Source organism: Choloepus didactylus, chromosome 5 (genome assembly GCF_015220235.1).
Source record: "Choloepus didactylus isolate mChoDid1 chromosome 5, mChoDid1.pri, whole genome shotgun sequence".
NCBI lineage: Eukaryota > Metazoa > Chordata > Mammalia > Pilosa > Megalonychidae > Choloepus > Choloepus didactylus.
The window spans coordinates 14,328,111-14,345,593 of NC_051311.1; the positions used below are offsets into that span (position 1 = coordinate 14,328,111).

Consider the following 17,483-nt stretch of genomic DNA (forward strand, 5'->3'; position numbering starts at 1 on the left):
TTAGATTTACTGGCAATACAGAGATGAATAAACTCTATCCCTGTCCTCCCAGAGCTCACGAAGCAATAGGACAAGTCAACTTTTTGAGGAACCTCCTAACTTATCCACAGCGGTTGCACCATTTTACATTCCCACCAGCAACGCATGAAAATTCCACTTTCTCTGTGTCCTTGCCAACACTTATGTTCCTTTTTAAAATTTTATTATAGCCATCCCTGTGGGTATGAGACTGTGTAATTTTTAACACTTACGTCTCCTAGTAAAGTGCAGCCTGGAACTGTGACTAATCGGACTAGCTGTGTTGTGTGTGTGGTAAACTAGTAAGAATCTGGTTAGGAATAGGGTTAGGAGAGAAGAGTGGACGCATCCTTTTTCAGAGCCCTGCATTGTGGAACTGAAAGCTTGGAAAGCTGTTAATAAGTGGTATTGTGAGTCTAATTCTGCTGGTTATTGTCTTTGGGGAGCCAGGGGGAGGGAGCTATTTGCACAATGCAGGCATTTCTGGTAGCCGTGGGAACCAAGGTGAGGCGCCTCCAGTATAACCCTGCCCTAACCACAGCTCCTGATTCCTCTGCCTCTGATCTGCCAGTGATGGGACATCCCTTCTGAGGGGCGGAAAGACATATTATCAGGGGAATCGGACCTCAGTCCCCCTGAGGGTATTCTTCTAATACTCGCCACTGACCCTTTGTCCTCCTGGCAAATGAAACGAGCGGGTCATCTGGCCCTGCCTACTGAAGGTTGACTTGGTTCTAAGTGGGACACTAAATTGTCCCCAAATGACACTGTAAACCCAGCCAGAGATTTACCTGCTATTTCATTTCTCATCTTTAGTTTTTCAGCTCCGATGTCAGTCTAATACCGCAGAGAAGATTATACGGTGAATACAAGACACATGGGACAGTAGCAGCACTGGGCTCAAGGTGTCAGTTTATTAATCTCTACCAGTGCTCCCAGCGCCCCAGGACAAACTCACTGAAAGGTGAGATTGGAGTGAGTTAAATCAGAACAACTTGAAGCAGTTTGTTATTTGCGTCTAGGAGAGTTTCAAGTCCCAAATGAAACTCCCTTCCTTTATAAATGAGGGCTCAGAAGTTCAAGTCCAAAGTTCTACCCCCTAATTCCTTCTCCTTATTTAGAGGCTTCCCAGCAATGTGAGTATTCTGGATTGTTCTTCCATTGCTGCTGCCTGGGCCTTCTTCCCCTGCAGAGTCAGGGACCTTCATGGTGTGTTTTCTGAAGTTCCCAAGATCATTTAGGTATATACAGTGGTGTACAGTGTTGTAGCACCAGCCCCCACATTGAGAAGGTCTAACTGAAGCACAGCTTCTCTCGGACTGTGCAGCAATGCTGTGCCCTGCACTGAGTTCTGAGAACAGGCTAATCTAGCCCCTCATGCTTTTGGGGGTGGGCTAAACAGGAGTGTGTGTGACGCAGGAGAAAGAGAAAAGCTTTCTCAAGGTGCCATCCCGTCCTCAAGAGGTTGGTTGAACTGCCATGTACTTTTCCTCAAGCCCTGTAGAAGCCAGTGGCTTCCTCTGCTTGTGCTGTAGGTGTTGGCCATTTTTTGTTTTTTGATTAGAGTAAGCAGGTAGGAAATTTATTAGGTACACGTGTAAGAGAACACGCAGGCACTCTCGCAGAAGCAGGAGGCCAGGTGTTGGCTCTTACCAAGCTTGTGCCACCAGAGGCGGGAGTGAAGCAGTAAGATAATCCGCTTTATGCTCTTCCCCAGTGCTGCTTTCTCTTGATTTTTTTAAACTAGGTCTTGGTGAATTTTCACTCCCTCTAAGCACAAATATCCCTCCCTTTCCATCACCTGTTTTCCAGTGCAGGCCTGACTTCACCTAGAGGAACACAACAGAACCCTCAGCCACAGCTCAAATATGGGATGAAGACAAAAAGCCAAACCAAACCCTCAATATCTGTGTAGAGTAAAGGAATTCAGTCCTCATGGTCTGTAGCCAGGCTTGGGGCTGGAGATTTCCTTGTTGACTATTGAGCTACCCTTCAATGGGATCAGAAGAAAGTCAGCTGCCTCCCTGGGAGATTCTTGAGTTAAGCTGTGATCTTTGTGTGTGTGTGGTGGGGGGTGGGGTTGTCCAGTTTCTCTTGCCTGGTGGGTAGATCTCTAGCTTGTGATGTAGGGTTTGGGGAGTTAGGTTAGGGGTTTCTCTCTTCCACAGAAATATGCACATTTTCAGTTAATCCTCTGATTTTTCTGTCCTCTGCCTCACCCTTCCTCTTCCTAGCATAGTCTTTTTCAGTTTTCTTTGTCTGGCTAAGGCTTTTATATTCCATCAACTCAAGAAGAAGACTTATCTTTCTAATGAGGGTCCTAATTTCTCATTACATAGTCACTGAAATGTCTCCTGTTGTTGACCTACCAGTGTAAGATGCCAAAAAATCACAGCTCCAGTCAGGGCCTGTATAATGCAAAGTCTAGCACCAGTGGGAGGGCATGTGGTGGTGGTTGGTGCTGGTGATGGTGCTGGTGGTGCTGGTTGTTGGTGGTGGTTGGTGGTGGTGCTGGTGGTTGGTGGTGCTGGTGGTCTGGTGGTGGGGTGGTTGGTAGTAGTGGTGGTGGTTGGTGTTGGTGTTGGTGCTGGTGGTGTTAGTGGTTGTTGGTGGTGCTGGTGGTGTTGGTGTTGGTGATAGTTGATAGTGGTGGTGGTTGGTGGTGCTGGTGGTGGTTGGTAGTGGTGTTGGTGTTGGTTGTTGGTCTGGTGGTGGTGGCAGTTGGTAGTGGTGGTTGGTGGTGGTATTTGTGGTGCTGGTGTTGTTGGTTGTTGTTGTTGGTCTGGTGGTGGGGTGGTACGGCTTGACCCCAGAAGCCTGTGCACATGACACATTAATCTGAGCGGTTGCTCTGATCAGAGTTTCCTCCTTGATTCTAGCTGCAGTTCAGAATAAGAAAGAACAGACTAAGTGCTGCCTCTGTTTCATTTACTCAAAATATATTTGTTGAAAGTGTCTTGTGTGCCAGGCAGAGTTCTAGGCATGAGTCCTGCAGTGAACAAAGCAGATGCACATTCTTGGGCTCACGGCCCTTGCAGTTTAATTTACAGCCCCATAACGCAGTAGTCCCTAACCCTGGAACTTAGCTGTATTTGAATGTGACATCCTACCTAAGAAATAGGGTAAAGGGAAAAGAATAACCTAGGCTAAGAAAAAAATGTCCACAATGACCCGAGAATCCTGTTTTTGGAACTCTTTTGAGGTTGCCTTTCTTTGGCTCTGAAGGTGTCAGTCTGACACTTGCTCTTTCCCTCCCTCTCTTCTAATACCCTAATGTCACAGCCTGGTGGCTAAAGCCTCTGCAGCCACACTGGAGTTCTTCTCTCACCAGGTCATGCTTTCTCCCAAATGCCAATTCCTGTGCTACCTGTGCTTATTTGTTTGTTGACTATAGACTGATGTGCATGATGAGGATGAGGATGCAGAACCCTCAAGGGTGGGCTTTTCTAATCTGCAGCACAGCCATCAGCACGAGAGGAATGTTAATAAGGTGTCAAGGCAGCGGATGTTTGCCCCAATACGTAGTTGCCTTGGCTCCCTTGCTCTTGGCTAATTTGGTGGTCTGTGCCAGGCTGCTCCATTGTAGGAGAGAGAGCTGGTTGGTGAAGTCTGTGTGAGAAAGGGGTTGCACAATGAGCACAGGAATATCCAACCCAAGTGTGATGGCGTGAGCGGCAGTAGGCTGGCTGCCCAGCGTTAGCGTGGTCTACATGTTACAGGGTGGTGGAGGGGGAAGGGAGCAGGAAATGCTTCTGGTTGTAAATTTATCGTAAAATAAATTTCTCCTTCTCAGGTTGTACTATTCCAAGGTATGTGCCTACAAGCCAGTGTGCCTGCTGGTTCTAAAAGGTTTTGTGTAGTTTTGGTGAAACGTTCTTTTGCTTAGACGTTTCCCCTGGTTTTTGGACCTATGACTGCCATGTTTCTTTCCCTGGTAACTTTTAATTTTTGCTTCTTTTTCACATGAAACTTTAGAAATGTTAACTTTTTCCCTTTTCCATTCATTTGTTTTGCCATGGAAACTAAGATAATCCTTGTCAGAGTTATGCTACACAAATTAAAAATTTGTAATGTATATAGTCAATACATTTTCAATTACTGATATTAATGTAATTTAAATTTCGAAGTAGAAGAAAATAACGTTGAAATGTGTATGAACAGTGCTGTACTCTAATTAGAGTTGCCCTTGGGTATAACTGGTTTCAAATATGAGAGTCTTTGTATGTAATACATAAAACGTCAATATTGAGTAGATTCTCTTGTAGTTAATATGTTTCACTGTTTTTCTCCACAGTATAACAGTGGAGTTTCTAACTGCTCTTTGTGGAGAGTTTCAGTCAATATTGCAATAATCACCATTCTCAGTTTTGGAAATCATTATTTAGGTCAGTCAGTCAGGAGATGGAAAACATGAGCATGAGCTCAGATCCACAGAAGTGAGCATTTCCTGAAGGGCGGGATAGAGACAGACCACCGTGGAGGAAAACCTAACTTGGCAGAAGGTTGTTTGTATCATAAATAAACAGGGCTTCTGTATTACCTGTTTTCTTTTATCAGTACTTATTTATGATAGCTTTGTAAATGTGCATTTGTAAAATATATATTTGATCATTTGTTCATTAAACACAGCTATTGTGTATTACATTTAGTTTACCTGTCTTTCATTAGAAAATACAATTAACTGGTATCATGATGTGATTATATCTTACAATCAACTTTTGCTTGTTTTTTGGTAGCTGTGTTATAAGGGCTGAGAGAGAATAAACTGGACAGTTTGCATCATTTCTGTCTTCAAATCAGTAGACATGTGAAATCATGTTTATAAATGCCCAGATAACACTGCAAATGTTTTTAGTAGGCCACACATTTAGGAACTATTGTGTTGAATCATACGATACTAATTAGTACCCAGTAAATGTAAATGATTTATATTATTTAAAAACTAGATGATTTTTGCAAGTGATCAGTGTATCAGTCAGGAAATATTGGTGATTAACATCATTGTCTGCCAGTCAGAGGAGTTTCCAAAATAAAGGAGTGTTCTCAAGTTAATGGCATTGTAATTCAGTTGTCATTCATGATTTGATGATGGCCAAAACCATTTTTTTGTACCCCAAAGTTATTAGCATAATCACCTGATACTGCCTGATATTACCCCCACCATCCCTGGTTTGGTTTGCTAAGGCTGACAGAATGCAATATTCTAGAAATGGACTGGACTTTTAACGCTGGGGATTTATTAGCTTACAGGTTTATGATTCTAATGCCATGAAAATATCCAAATTAAAGCATCAGTAGGATGATAACTTCTCTGAGGACTGGTTCCCAGTGGGCTGGGCTCCTCTGTCGGATAGTTAGGCATATGGTGACATCCACTGGTCCTTCTCTCCCGGGTTTTGTTGCTTCCAGCTTCTGGCTTTAATGGCTTCCTCTTTCGGCTTCTGTAAGTGTGTCCTTACCTCTCAGCTTCTCTGGGGCTTTTTCCATGAGCTTCTCTGGGTTTTCTGTGTGTCCCTTATCCTATTGTAAAGGACTCCAGTAAGAGGATTAAGACCCAGCTTAAATGAGGTGGATCATATCTCAAATGAAATAACCTAATCAAAAGTCCCTCTCTCCTGCCCCCTCCCACAAATTGCACTCACAGGAATGGATTAAAAGAAAATTATCTTTTCTGGAGGACATAACAGCTTCAAACCAACACAACCGCCAGCCTGTGGTTTACCATACTTGTACAATCAGAACTGTTGCAACAAGCTTTACTGCTATAAAGGGCTATGTTTTTGGTACTGAATTATAATTTAATATTGAATGTGGCTCTTTAATAATGCACATATTTTTTTTTCAATTTTTAGGCATGTGAATCCGAGTAGGAAATGATACATAATTTTAATTAGGCTTGCTTGTTGGCTCATTTATTTTTGGGCCTCGTGATATTTTTGAAGTTACTAAATAAGAATTGTGGTTAATGCTATGGTGATCTTTTATTAGTACGAAAATTCAGTGGAGTCTAAATTGTTCCTAAGTTTCTGCTATATCTATTATTTGCTAAAACAGTAAAGGACATGGAAGAACAGCATCCTTGCCCACCTTGCAAGATGTGACTGTAGGTTTTGGAAATATTTAGGGTTTTGTAGGGTGTAGGTTTTGTAGGTATGTTATAGACCTTGGGGGTGGGGATAAGTGGATCGAGAAGATTGTTTTCTAAACCTACCTGAATTTTGACTATATCAGAGAAGGTGCAGTATAAGGAGAATGAAGAGCAGGTTACAGGATGCAGATATGAAGTGGGAAGTTTTGTCATTTGCAAATAGAGATAGTAAGGGAAAAAGTTGAGGGGTGGGGAGAGCTAATACTTGAGCATTTGTGTGTTCGCAGCACATTAAATGTGTTTTCTCCTTTAGGCATCACAAGAAGTAAATGACGCATAGGTATTGTTTCCATTTGACAGTTGAGAAATGTGATTGAGGGAGGTTATAGGCAGAGTTAAGTTTTCCATTACATGACCTCTAAAAGTTAGCTAGATTAGAGAAAGTGAGAGATAGAGAGTGATGAAAACAGGCTTGAAAAGTCTTAATAAAAGTTGTCATCTGTTGATCAACCACTGTGGGTTAGATGTCTTATGTCATCTCATTAAATTTTATTTAATTAAGTAGCTTGGCTAAGGTCCTACAGACAGTAAGGCAGAGTTGGGATCTGATCCTAGGCCCATTTGATTTCAGAATCAGTCTGCTGTCTCCTCATGAATAAAATAATGTATCTTTGACCTGGAAGGGAAGCAGAGCTCTGGAAGGTTGAAGGTAGTGATGTATGAAAGTACATCTGAATTGGGATCATTGTGTACAGTTCTTAGAGACATATGATGCCGTGGGTTCCATCTCCAAGGAAATTTAATGGAGCATATAAACCCAACAAAAATATTAAAATACATCGATGTTCTGTTGTTCCAGTTTGCTAATGCTACCTTTATGCAAAATACCAGAAATGGATTGGCTTTTATAAAGGGAGTTTTATTTGGTTACAAAGTTACAGTCCTAAGGCCATAAAAGTGTCCAAACTAAAGCATCAACAATAGGATACCTTCACTGAAGAACGGCCAGTGGCATCCAGAACACCTCTGTCAGCTGGGAAGGCACGTGGCTGGCGTCTGCTTGTCCTTTGCTCCCAGGTTGTGTTTCAAAATGGCATGCTCCAAAATGTTGCCCTTGGGTTGTTTTGTCCTCATGTAGCTTCTCCAGGGCGAACTCAGGGCTAACATCTCCAAGGCGTCAGCAAAAGTCGGCTTTCAATTGCCATCTCCAAAATGTCTCTCTCAGCTGCAGCCATCTGGGCCTGTGATGGCTCTTTTTAGAGAACCCAAGTAAACTAATCAAGACCCATGCTGAATGGGCAGGGTCACACCTCCACGGAAAAAGTCTAATCAAAAGTATCACCCACAGTTGGGTGGGTCACATCTCCATGGAAACAGCCTGATCCAATATCCTACAAGATTGGATTAAAAGATCATGGTTTTGTGGGGGACATAATATATCCAAACCGGCACAACTGCATTATAAAAAATGATTACAAGGTCAATTTCTCCAGGACTGAAGGTTAAATGCTAACAGTATGCTGGGGTAGGTCTGGAATCGAGACTTAGTAGTCAGGTAAAATGCAATGAAGTGGAACTGTTCTTCCCTGCCTCCGCCAGTTAGAAGAAGGAGCTAAAATGCAGCAGAGAGACGGAGTGCGGGGTGGCGGTGGGGGTTCGTAGGGTGGATCATTGACGCTTAATGGTGTAATTTTGAAAACTATCCAAGGTTTTTTAGCAGTGGGTGGTAGAAAATAAATGCAGTGGAGAAAGGCCATCATCAGTGTGTCCATCTCTAAAGAGACTGTCAGTGCTGCTAGTTTTACTTGAGGATGGTCTGAGAAAAAAAAAAATGGGGGATGGTGGTGTACTAATTGTTTTGGTTTTGGTAGTCTGGACTGACTGAGGTCATTGCTTGGGAGTACTGGCTGGGACGTTTGTCACCTGGGACGTTTGCTGCACCTGTGCTTCCAGAGGGGCGGTGGGTGAGGCTGCAGTGCTGCCTTCCACGAGGAGGTGGCCGTGCTGGTTCTCACCTGTGGCAGGGCTCCTCCAGACCTTGGCGGCTTAACCTGGGTCCCTCTTAGCCAGGGCGTTCCAAGGTCCCAAGGCAGACATCCTCTCATTTCCTGCTCTAAGTCTTGGAAAGTTTAGAGGATTCATTTGGTAGAATTCTTCTTTTCTGCTGTTTCGGTGCTTTTCCTTTCCATTTGTGGAAAGGAAATAACGTTAGTTTTGCAGTACATAATAATTGATCCCTTTGGAGCTTGTAACGTGGGGAATTTTAATCTTTTGTAATTGTTCCTTTCTTCTTGAAATCTAGGATTTTTGTTTGTTTTCATTTGTGTAAGGTGTATTTTCTTATGTGTGGTGCGCTAACGCTTTGCCTGTTATAAGCGTATTTTTTATCTTCTACGTGTTGTGACAGACGCTCAGATTCTTTGACTAGCCAGAATTGAATGAGATTTTGTTTATAAGGAACTGCATTTTAAAAATTCTGTGTGTGTGTGTGTGTATATATATATATGGATATATATTACTTTGCGTACATTTTTTGCATCATAAATATTGGAATACTTTTTTTAAAACTTTCTTTTTTCAAAGTTTAAGCAATAACCAATGCATATGTTACTAAAAAGCATGCTACTTTTAGATCCTCAGTCATGGCAGATAGAGTGTAGTGGCCTAATACAGTGGTCGGCAGCCCTGACCTCTGCCTGTTTCTGGAAATAAAGTTTTATGGGAGCACAGCCACACCCACTCATATATGTACTGACTGTACTGAGATAGAGACCGTGTGGGCCAAAGCCTAAAATGTTTACTGTCTGGCCCTTTACAGAAAACATCTGCCAACCCTGGTATGGACCAGCAGTTCTCCTAACCTATTTGCCTCTGGAAAGGTTAACATTCCTAAAAATTATTGATGATTCGAAAGAGTTTTGTTTTTGTGGGTTATATAGATCGATATTTACCATATTGGGAATTAAAATTGAGAAATCAAAAACCATTTTAAAATTCATTTAAAATAATATTAAATCTCAGTACATGTTAACATAAATAAAATTTGTATGGAAAATAGGTTTTTTTCCTAAAACAAAAACATTAGTGAGAATTTAGTAAGTTGCATATCTCTTTAATGTCTGACTTAACAGAAAAAAGATAAATTCTCATATCTGTCTGCTTTTAATATGCTGCTATATGTTGTTGGGATTGAAGGATATGAAGGAAATCAACCTCACCAGATCTTTAGTTGGAAAAGGGAAGAGAATTTTAATAGCCTTTTCAGTTAATTGTGGATATTCTTCTTTAATACTGTGCTAGTTTGAGTGTTTTATGTCCCCCAAACGCCATTATCTTTGATGTAATCTTGTGTGGGCAGACCTGTCAGTGTTAATTAGATTGTGATTCTTTGAGTGTTTCCATGGAATGTGCCCCACCCAACTGTGGGTGATGACCCTGGATAATTTCCATGGAGGCGTGGCCCCACCCATTCAGAGTGGGCCTTGATCAGTGGAGCCATATAAATGAGCTGACAAACAGAAGGAACTCAGTGCTGCTGAGAGTGACATTTTGAAGAGGAGCTACAGCCAAGAGGGACACTTGGAAGAAAGCACAGGAGCTGAAAATGAGAGACAGTTTGAAGATGGCTGTTGAAAGCAGACTCTTGCTCCAGAGAAGCTAAGAGAGGACAAATACCCCAAGTGCAACTAAGAGTGACATTTTTGAGGAACTGCAGCCTAGAGAGGAACGTCCTGGAGAAAGCCATTTTGAAACCAGAACTTTGGAGCAGACGCCAGCCATGTGCCTTCCCAGCTAACAGAGGTTTTCCGGACACCATTGGCCATCCTCCAGTGAAGGTACCCGATTGCTGATGTGTTATCTTGGACACTTTATGGCCTTAAGACTGTAACTGTGTAACCAAATAAACCCCCTTCTATAAAAGCCAATCCGTCTCTGGTGTTTTGCATTCTGGTAGCATTAGCAAACTAGAACAGATACTATACCAAAAGTTGTCAAGTACTCGTTTCTTAGTGAGTTGCCTTGTGGAATCTGAGAATATGTCAATGAAGTTATCATATCTGGTCCTTTAAAATGCACTTGTCTGTCTTTTACTTTGAATGAATCTTTTCTTCATGCATGGTGTTCTAGTTTGCTAATGCTGCCGGAATGCAAAACACTAGAAATGGACTGGCTTTTATAAAAGGGGGTTTATTTGGTTACACCTTACAGTCGTAAGGCCATAAAGTGTCCAAGGTAACACATCAACAATCAGGTACATTCACTGGAAGATGGCCAGTGGTGTCCAGAAAACCTCTGTTAGCTGGGAAGGCACATGGCTGGCATCTGCTCCAAAGTTCTGGTTTCAAAATGACTTTCTCCCAGGATGTTCCTCTCTAGGCTGCAGTTCCTCAAAAATGTAACTCTTAATTGCTCTTAGGATGGTTGTCCTCTCTCATCTTCTCCGGAGCAAGAGTCTGCTTTCAACGGCCATCTTCAAACTGTCTCTAATCTGCAGCTACTCTCTCAGCTTCTGTGCATTCTTCCAAGTGTCCCTCTTGGCTGTAGCTCCTCTTCAAAATGTCACTCTCAGTTGCTCTTCAAAATGTCACTCACATCTGCACTGAATTCCTTCTGTTTTTCAGCTCATTTATATGGCTCCAGTGATTTAATTTGGACCCACCCTGAATGGGTGGGGTAACACCTCCGTGGAAATTATCCAATCAGAGTCATCACCCACAGTTAGCTGGGGCACATCTCCACAGAAACACTCAAAGAATTACAATCTAAGCAACAGTGATATGTCTGCCCCACATGAGATTACATCAAAGATAATGGCATTTTGGGGGACATAATACATTCAAACTGGCACACATGGTTTTCTAATTTCATGCCCTGATAATTTGGAAAATATTGTTTCACTGAATAATGTATATGTAAATGTCAACACACTGTCCAAATGTTGACACAGTTTCAAGAAATCACGTTCATTAATATCACCAACTAATCTTCCCAGAAAAGCCTTTCAGTATTGGAAAGTTGAACGAACCTGCCGATGAACCTTCTGATGTCTATGCGTTTCAGTTAATGTAGCACTGTGCAAAGTGAGGACAGCCTTTAGTGAGTGTAAGTTAAATAAGTCTAATTTTCTCTTGATTGTTCATGCTTTATTATTAGCAGTGCATACTGTCAGTAGTTTTCCTTGATGTCACAGACCATTCATTTTCAAGAAAATATTTGCCACATACCCCAGTCTGAATAAGCATAGTTTGTGTTTCATTTGTTCTCTCAAGTAAAAGTGTTGTCTGAAAAAAGCATTTTGGTCACAGTGCAAACAGTCACACGAGTGTTTTTCCTGGGGACAGCAGTAGCAGCAGAAAACAGAATATTAAACTATGGGTACTCAAGAGTTGATTACCTTTTTTTTAAATGAGAGTGCTTGGCACTATTGACTCATAGCTCATTTGGTTGCCACTGTCTTGATTTGTGCTGAGGCCGGTTACTTTACCCACCAGATCTTAAGTGCCATCAGTGCAAATGCCAGTACAGTGATAAAGGCACATAACATCTTAGTATTTGTATGAAAATAGTTTTGACCTTGCAGACTTCTCTGGAAGGGTCGTGGAGACCACCAGGGGGCCGTGAACTATACTTTGAGAACTGCTGGCATAAAAGGTGTAGATACCATAAGCAGATTTATGCCACTTAGTTGTATGTTGCCACCTTTATTTACTTACAGTTTTGAAGGTTCTAATAATGTTAACAGATACCAGTCCATTGTTTGTGTTGGTTGATGTAAATAAATCCTTAGGATTGAGCTTTTTCTTTAAAACAAAACAAAACACCCAAATGTGAGAAATATTTGAAAAATAAAATGTTTACTCTTGTATGTGTTATTTTATTACTCTATTAGATTCTGAAAATGTAAATTTAGAAAAACTTGTAACTGGTAAAATGTGGTTGACTTACTGGGCATGGTTATTATCTCTTGAAATGATGGACTATTAATATTATTGGTTTGTTTATGGTTACAGTGAATTAAAAGTTTTTGTATTATTGAATACCCCCATAATAGAGAGGAAGAAGAGTTTGAAAATTAGACCCAGTAGTTGCTTTCTTGTAACTTTGTGAATGCATGTGAGCACACTGGAAGAAGTTAAATCAATTTTGCTTTACTCAAAGCACACAATTTTTGCTACAAACACTTGCACTTCTGTGGCTGACCACTAGATGTCATGCGCGCCTCAGGAGCATTAGGCTACCCAGGATGGGTAGAAAATTGCACGTTGTAAGCTCAGAGACTTCACATATTTCACTATTTCCACATGATGACTGCCAGAAGAACCTGGTACAGTGTGATATATAGAAGCAGGATACAACTGGAATAATGAAATTTTACAAATAAGCCTTTTTAAAGGAGGGTTGTAATCGTTCTGTTGGGTATTATAAATGCTTCAGGTGCACTTGATTCGCTGCTGTTCTGTTCTTGGCATTTGGGTGTCTCCTTTTTAATGGAAAGATGGATTGAACTTCAGTTTAAAAATATGCAGTAATCCCTCTCAGGACATACTGTAACAGCTGGTATTTTTGTGTTGTAGTAAATGGATTCCATACAACAGTCAGTAATAATTATGGCTGGATTCTGACAAATTCCAAAGCATTTTCAATATATTTAGCCAAAGAAAATAGCATCATTACTAGAAAAATCTAACTCAATTGGAAAGTTAAACCCAGGAACTCTGTTTCATTCCACAAACTATTAAGCATTTTATGGGTCAGCATTTTATCAAATCGTTTATTTTTTTATTAAGGTACTTTTATATGTTCTGAGAAAGCAGTTACTTGGAAGTGTATGTTCCATAAATATTATGGCTTTAAAATAATTAACATGGAGTGTTGATTAAAAAGGAGGACTGAGGCCTTTATGGGCAGAAGGAATATCAGCTCAAAGGATGTTGTGTTGTGGTCGTGATTTCTTTAGTATCAGTGGCATGGAATCTACCTAGTGTCAGATTTTACTTTTGTTTAAGATAAGCGTAGGTTGATTATTCATGGTGCTTGTGGTTTATAAAAGCAAAAGTGTGTGAATTCTTTAATCTAGAAAAAAAGAGGTAGTTTGCTTAGTATAGATCATATATATGTTTCTTTAATTAGGAAATCTCTACTATACAAATGATTTTCCTCATGGCATACAGAGCTTAAATTGCATAAATACTTACACACACATCATAAATACATATCCACATATATAAATATATTTTCCCCAGTGGTAGAAATGTGTGTGTACATTTTACAGAGCTTAACAATTTTTCCTTTTTTTTTTTTTTTTTAAGCAGCAAAATAAAGTTTACTAATTGAATGTGGTCTTTAACTTATGTATGGTCTATTTTTTACTGTCTTTGTGGTTGCATTAGTTTATTTCTAGCCTTGCTTTACATAAGGAACATGTTTATGCAGTTGACCCGCAATCCTGATTAGTTAGAATAATCTATGAAAGCAAAGCAAAATTGCCTTTTAAAATTTTGGGGGAAAACAGCTTCAGAGATGGGCCTTAATGAAACCTGGCTTTGACTTTTCCTCCCCTCATTTCGTATTTTTAGTTTAGTATTTTATATCTTCATATAGTATGTAAGATAACTATCCTCACATTTCCAATTAACCTGTCAGTCTTTGTTAATGATATAAAACAAAATTCACGTCATTATTTTCCAAGGTAGTCTATTTGATTATGAAGTTTTTGTACTAACTTTGATTTTGATGATTAAAAAGCTAATTCAAAAGTCTTTAGTAGAATTTTACAGTTTGGACTTTTTCAAGTCAAATTTGGCAAGCTCATTTTTCATTATTCTGTGATATGAATCAGTGACTTCAAGGCTTTAAAAATTGAAGGGAGCCAGTTTTTCAAGTGTTTACAGTATCTGTTTTTTCCTTTTAAATATGTGTTAAATTTATGCTTGTAAATTACTGAATTTGATTTATAGAGAATTGGGAAAAATGCATTAAAAACACAAGCTTAATCACATTGTGTGGTTCTTCTGATTTCTTAAAAAAAATGTAGATGGTGTACATTTTCCATTATTCGGCAACAGTGATCCAAATGTGAACCACATGCCCTCCTTCTAGGTGTCAGGCCAATATAAAGTTTAATTTTGCTACTTTCTTTTATGTTTTCATTTTATAATCTCATTACTAGAATTAAAAAAATCCCTAGTCATAATAGCCAGCATTTATTGTTTGCTTTCCATGTGCCAGATGCTGTGTTGTGTGTCTTAGTGCCTTTAATTATCAAACAATTCTAAATTACTGTTATCACCATTGGCATATAAGCAAACGAAGGCTTAGTAAAGTTTAATAGCTTCTCTAAAATCACAGAGCTAGCAGAATCAGCGATTTCAGCCGATCTCTAGAGCCCTTGTTCTTAGCTACTATCATCTACTATTTTTACTGTTGATTCTGGAATAAACATTAGTTAAGATAGTTATAGAAAAAAATTCCTATATTTTTCAATACATATTAAGGCTTACTGTTCACTGAAAGAATTTTATTTTGTATGTTAGCTTAGATTTTTAGGTTTAGGTTAGATCACTAGCAATTTTGTATATCTGTAATAAACATTTTGCTGGACCTCTAGTACAAATTTTTTCAAGGTAATTTGCAGGCTTCAGTTAGAGAACTTTGCAGTCGTCATATTAGGATAAGCTGTTTGAGGAATATTACAGCTAGTTACAAGTTGCTGACAATTTATCAAGTCTCTGTTCTACATTTAGAAATAAAGTTGAGAGTTATGATGACAGGGGTTGGGGTTTTAGACTGGCACTGGCTTACAGAAGCTTCTCAGAGTTCTCCATCTATACAAAAGCTTCTCAGAGTTCTCCATCTATACAATCAATCATCTCCAAACCAACTCTAGAAAAAGGCTTTAAGCATTACGCCCTGATATCTGCATGAAGAACTTTTGGGTTTTAATTAGAAATCTCACATCAAAATCAGAAACCCTCACACTTAATATTTGTATATAGTTCTACAGAAAATATTCTGAAGAATTGGGATTTCTTTGGTAGCGTGTTTCCAGTTAGCTACAGAATGTTGTAATTTGGTGATATTCCTTTATTACTGTTTTTAAAAATATATTCCTCTTCTTTCTAGAAACGGCTTCCACGACACAGAAGTCCTGGTAGACCTCCGGCCGCGGGCGGCTGACCAGGGCTGCCGTCGTCTCTCCGCCTGCAGCGTGCTGGGTGGGCTGTCACCCGCGGCTCCAGTCATGCCGGCGTTGTCCACGGGATCCGGGAGCGACACAGGTACGGGCGCCAAGGAGGGCAGTGCCCCCCGTCCCTGTTTAAACCTCAGTGCTCACAGCGACACAGAGCACTGGCCGAAGCTGGGGCAGCAGGCCATGCTCCCCTCCCATGACCAGCGCTGGCTGAGCGCGTCCCTCTCTCCACGGACTGGTGCTCGGGCCGCGCTCTCAGGCTGCCTGACCTGTTGGAATAATGCCACGTGTGTATGTTTCTAAATACATTCATAAACTATTTTAAATTGCAGAAAAGTATGGAAAATACCTCGATGCCCATACCGCCCTTCACCCAGCTTGAGTGGAGATACGAACATTTTCCCAGGCTTGCTTAAGACCTCTCACTTTTTTTTTTTTTCCCCCTTAAAAAAATAAAACATCACCTGTATCCTATGTCTCCAGTTTCCTTCAGCCTGTCCCCAGAGGTAAAAACTACCCTGGAGTTGATATATGTCATTAAGGGATTTGTTTAAAACAAACAAACAAACAAAAAACCATTTCCCACCTTCGTATCAGTTGTAAGGCTTAGTGATACATAGAAGAGCAAAGATTTATAAGAAAGGAAAAAATCCACAGTATGTGATATGCAAAGTTCTGTCCTTCTGCCCTGATTCAGGAGGTGGGGTGGGGGGGTCAGCACCCCTTGGAGTCATTTTTTGGGGTTTCCGGTTATCAGCAGGTTAAAAATGTCTGTTTCAATGCTGATAACAGTAATTTAGAATTGTTTGATAATTAAAGGCATTAAGACTAAGATAGTAGCTAAAAATGTCTGAGCAAAGATTTATAAGAAAGGAAAAAATCCACAGTATGTAATATGCAAAGTTCTGTCCTTCTGCCCTGATTCAGGAGGTGGGGTGGGGGGGTCAGCACCCCTTGGAGTCCTTTTTTGGGGTTTCCTGTAATCAGCAGTTTAAAAATGTCTGTTTCTGAACCTCCTCACCTCCGGGCCCATGAGAGCAGAAAGCAGATACTGAGCAGAGACGGGGGAGTAGAACAGGCATTTTTAAGACCCCTCTAAAGAGGTGACAGCATGGTGTGTGACTAGGAAGGGTCCTCTGCGTTGCCCTGACTGTACTGAATTTGCTTCCGTTAATATCGTTCTAAAACCAGCTGAGCTAGCTGTCTCAGACTGGATACTTACTGTCACTATAATTTTAAAAAATCTGAATCACAAATTTGATCTTGTGTTTTTCACTGAAGTTTTCGTTTGCATTATCTGTAAATATAATTCTTTGCTATTTCAGGCATATTCGTTCTTATATTTTGAATGATTTTTTTCCACTCTGATTATGATGAGGGTTAGTTTCTGTCAGGGAAGAGATTCTGATTGTTAGATTAAATGAGTTTTCTTTTTTTCTTTTTTTCCCCTTCCTCAGGACACTGACTTGGAAGCTGGCTCCTTTGGAAATTTTTTTTCATCTTTTTAGTTTTCATATACTCCCACGTTGTATTCTACTACATAAAATGAATGATTTAATTTTCCATAGTGGTTTGGGAAATTATAGATAAAATTTATTTGAACCGTGAGTTTACCACAGTTGTGTAATGACTAAGATTTATATCTAGCTGTTCAACGAAAATACCTTGGTTTAATTGAATACAAAGTATTGCTGCTTACCTGTAACTTGAGGAAAGATTAAAATGGGGTATTTATAGTTTATAGGGCAGTTGCAGTGTCAATTGTGAAAAATAGCATGGGCTTTTTGGAATTTCAAAAGGGCTTTTCTGCACATAACTGGCTCCCTTGACTGCCAATCTGAAGAGCCCATCTGACCCACTGGCCTGGAGAGGCTTTTGGCCTGTATGTCTGCATGAGGGGCAAGTCAGGTGAGCACTGGCAGTGGCTTTCTAGGGTGCTCAGCTCTGCAGGGGAGCCAAGGTAGAGAGTAGCTGACGGTCTGAGCTGGCGGGGCTGGGAAAGGCTCCTAACCATGGCCCAGACTACACGGTACAGAGCAAAACTTTTATCACTTCGCCATTTCCCCCTTTCTTCTTATTTCACTGTGAAGAATTTTTTTAATTATACAAGCCATAAATAAAGCCATTCTCTTTGTCAAAGATGCATGGATAAAAAAGGAGAGTATTACGATTGAATTGTCTCCCCCC

At 40.3% G+C, this 17,483-nt stretch overlaps 1 protein-coding gene across 3 annotated transcripts in view; it reads left to right on the forward strand.

The window, feature by feature from the left end:
- MPP7 (membrane palmitoylated protein 7) overlaps positions 1-17,483 on the forward strand; it is a 260,841-nt gene that overhangs the window by 55,604 nt on the left and 187,754 nt on the right. For 2 of the 3 annotated variants that reach the window (XM_037837977.1, XM_037837978.1), the window contains exon 2: positions 15,230-15,384. In XM_037837977.1, coding sequence (XP_037693905.1) covers positions 15,348-15,384 — 37 coding nt within the window. In that variant the 5' untranslated portion in view covers positions 15,230-15,347. Of the gene's footprint in view, positions 1-961; positions 983-15,229; positions 15,385-17,483 lie in introns of those variants that run through there. The other variant, XM_037837979.1, reaches the window with a different exon arrangement.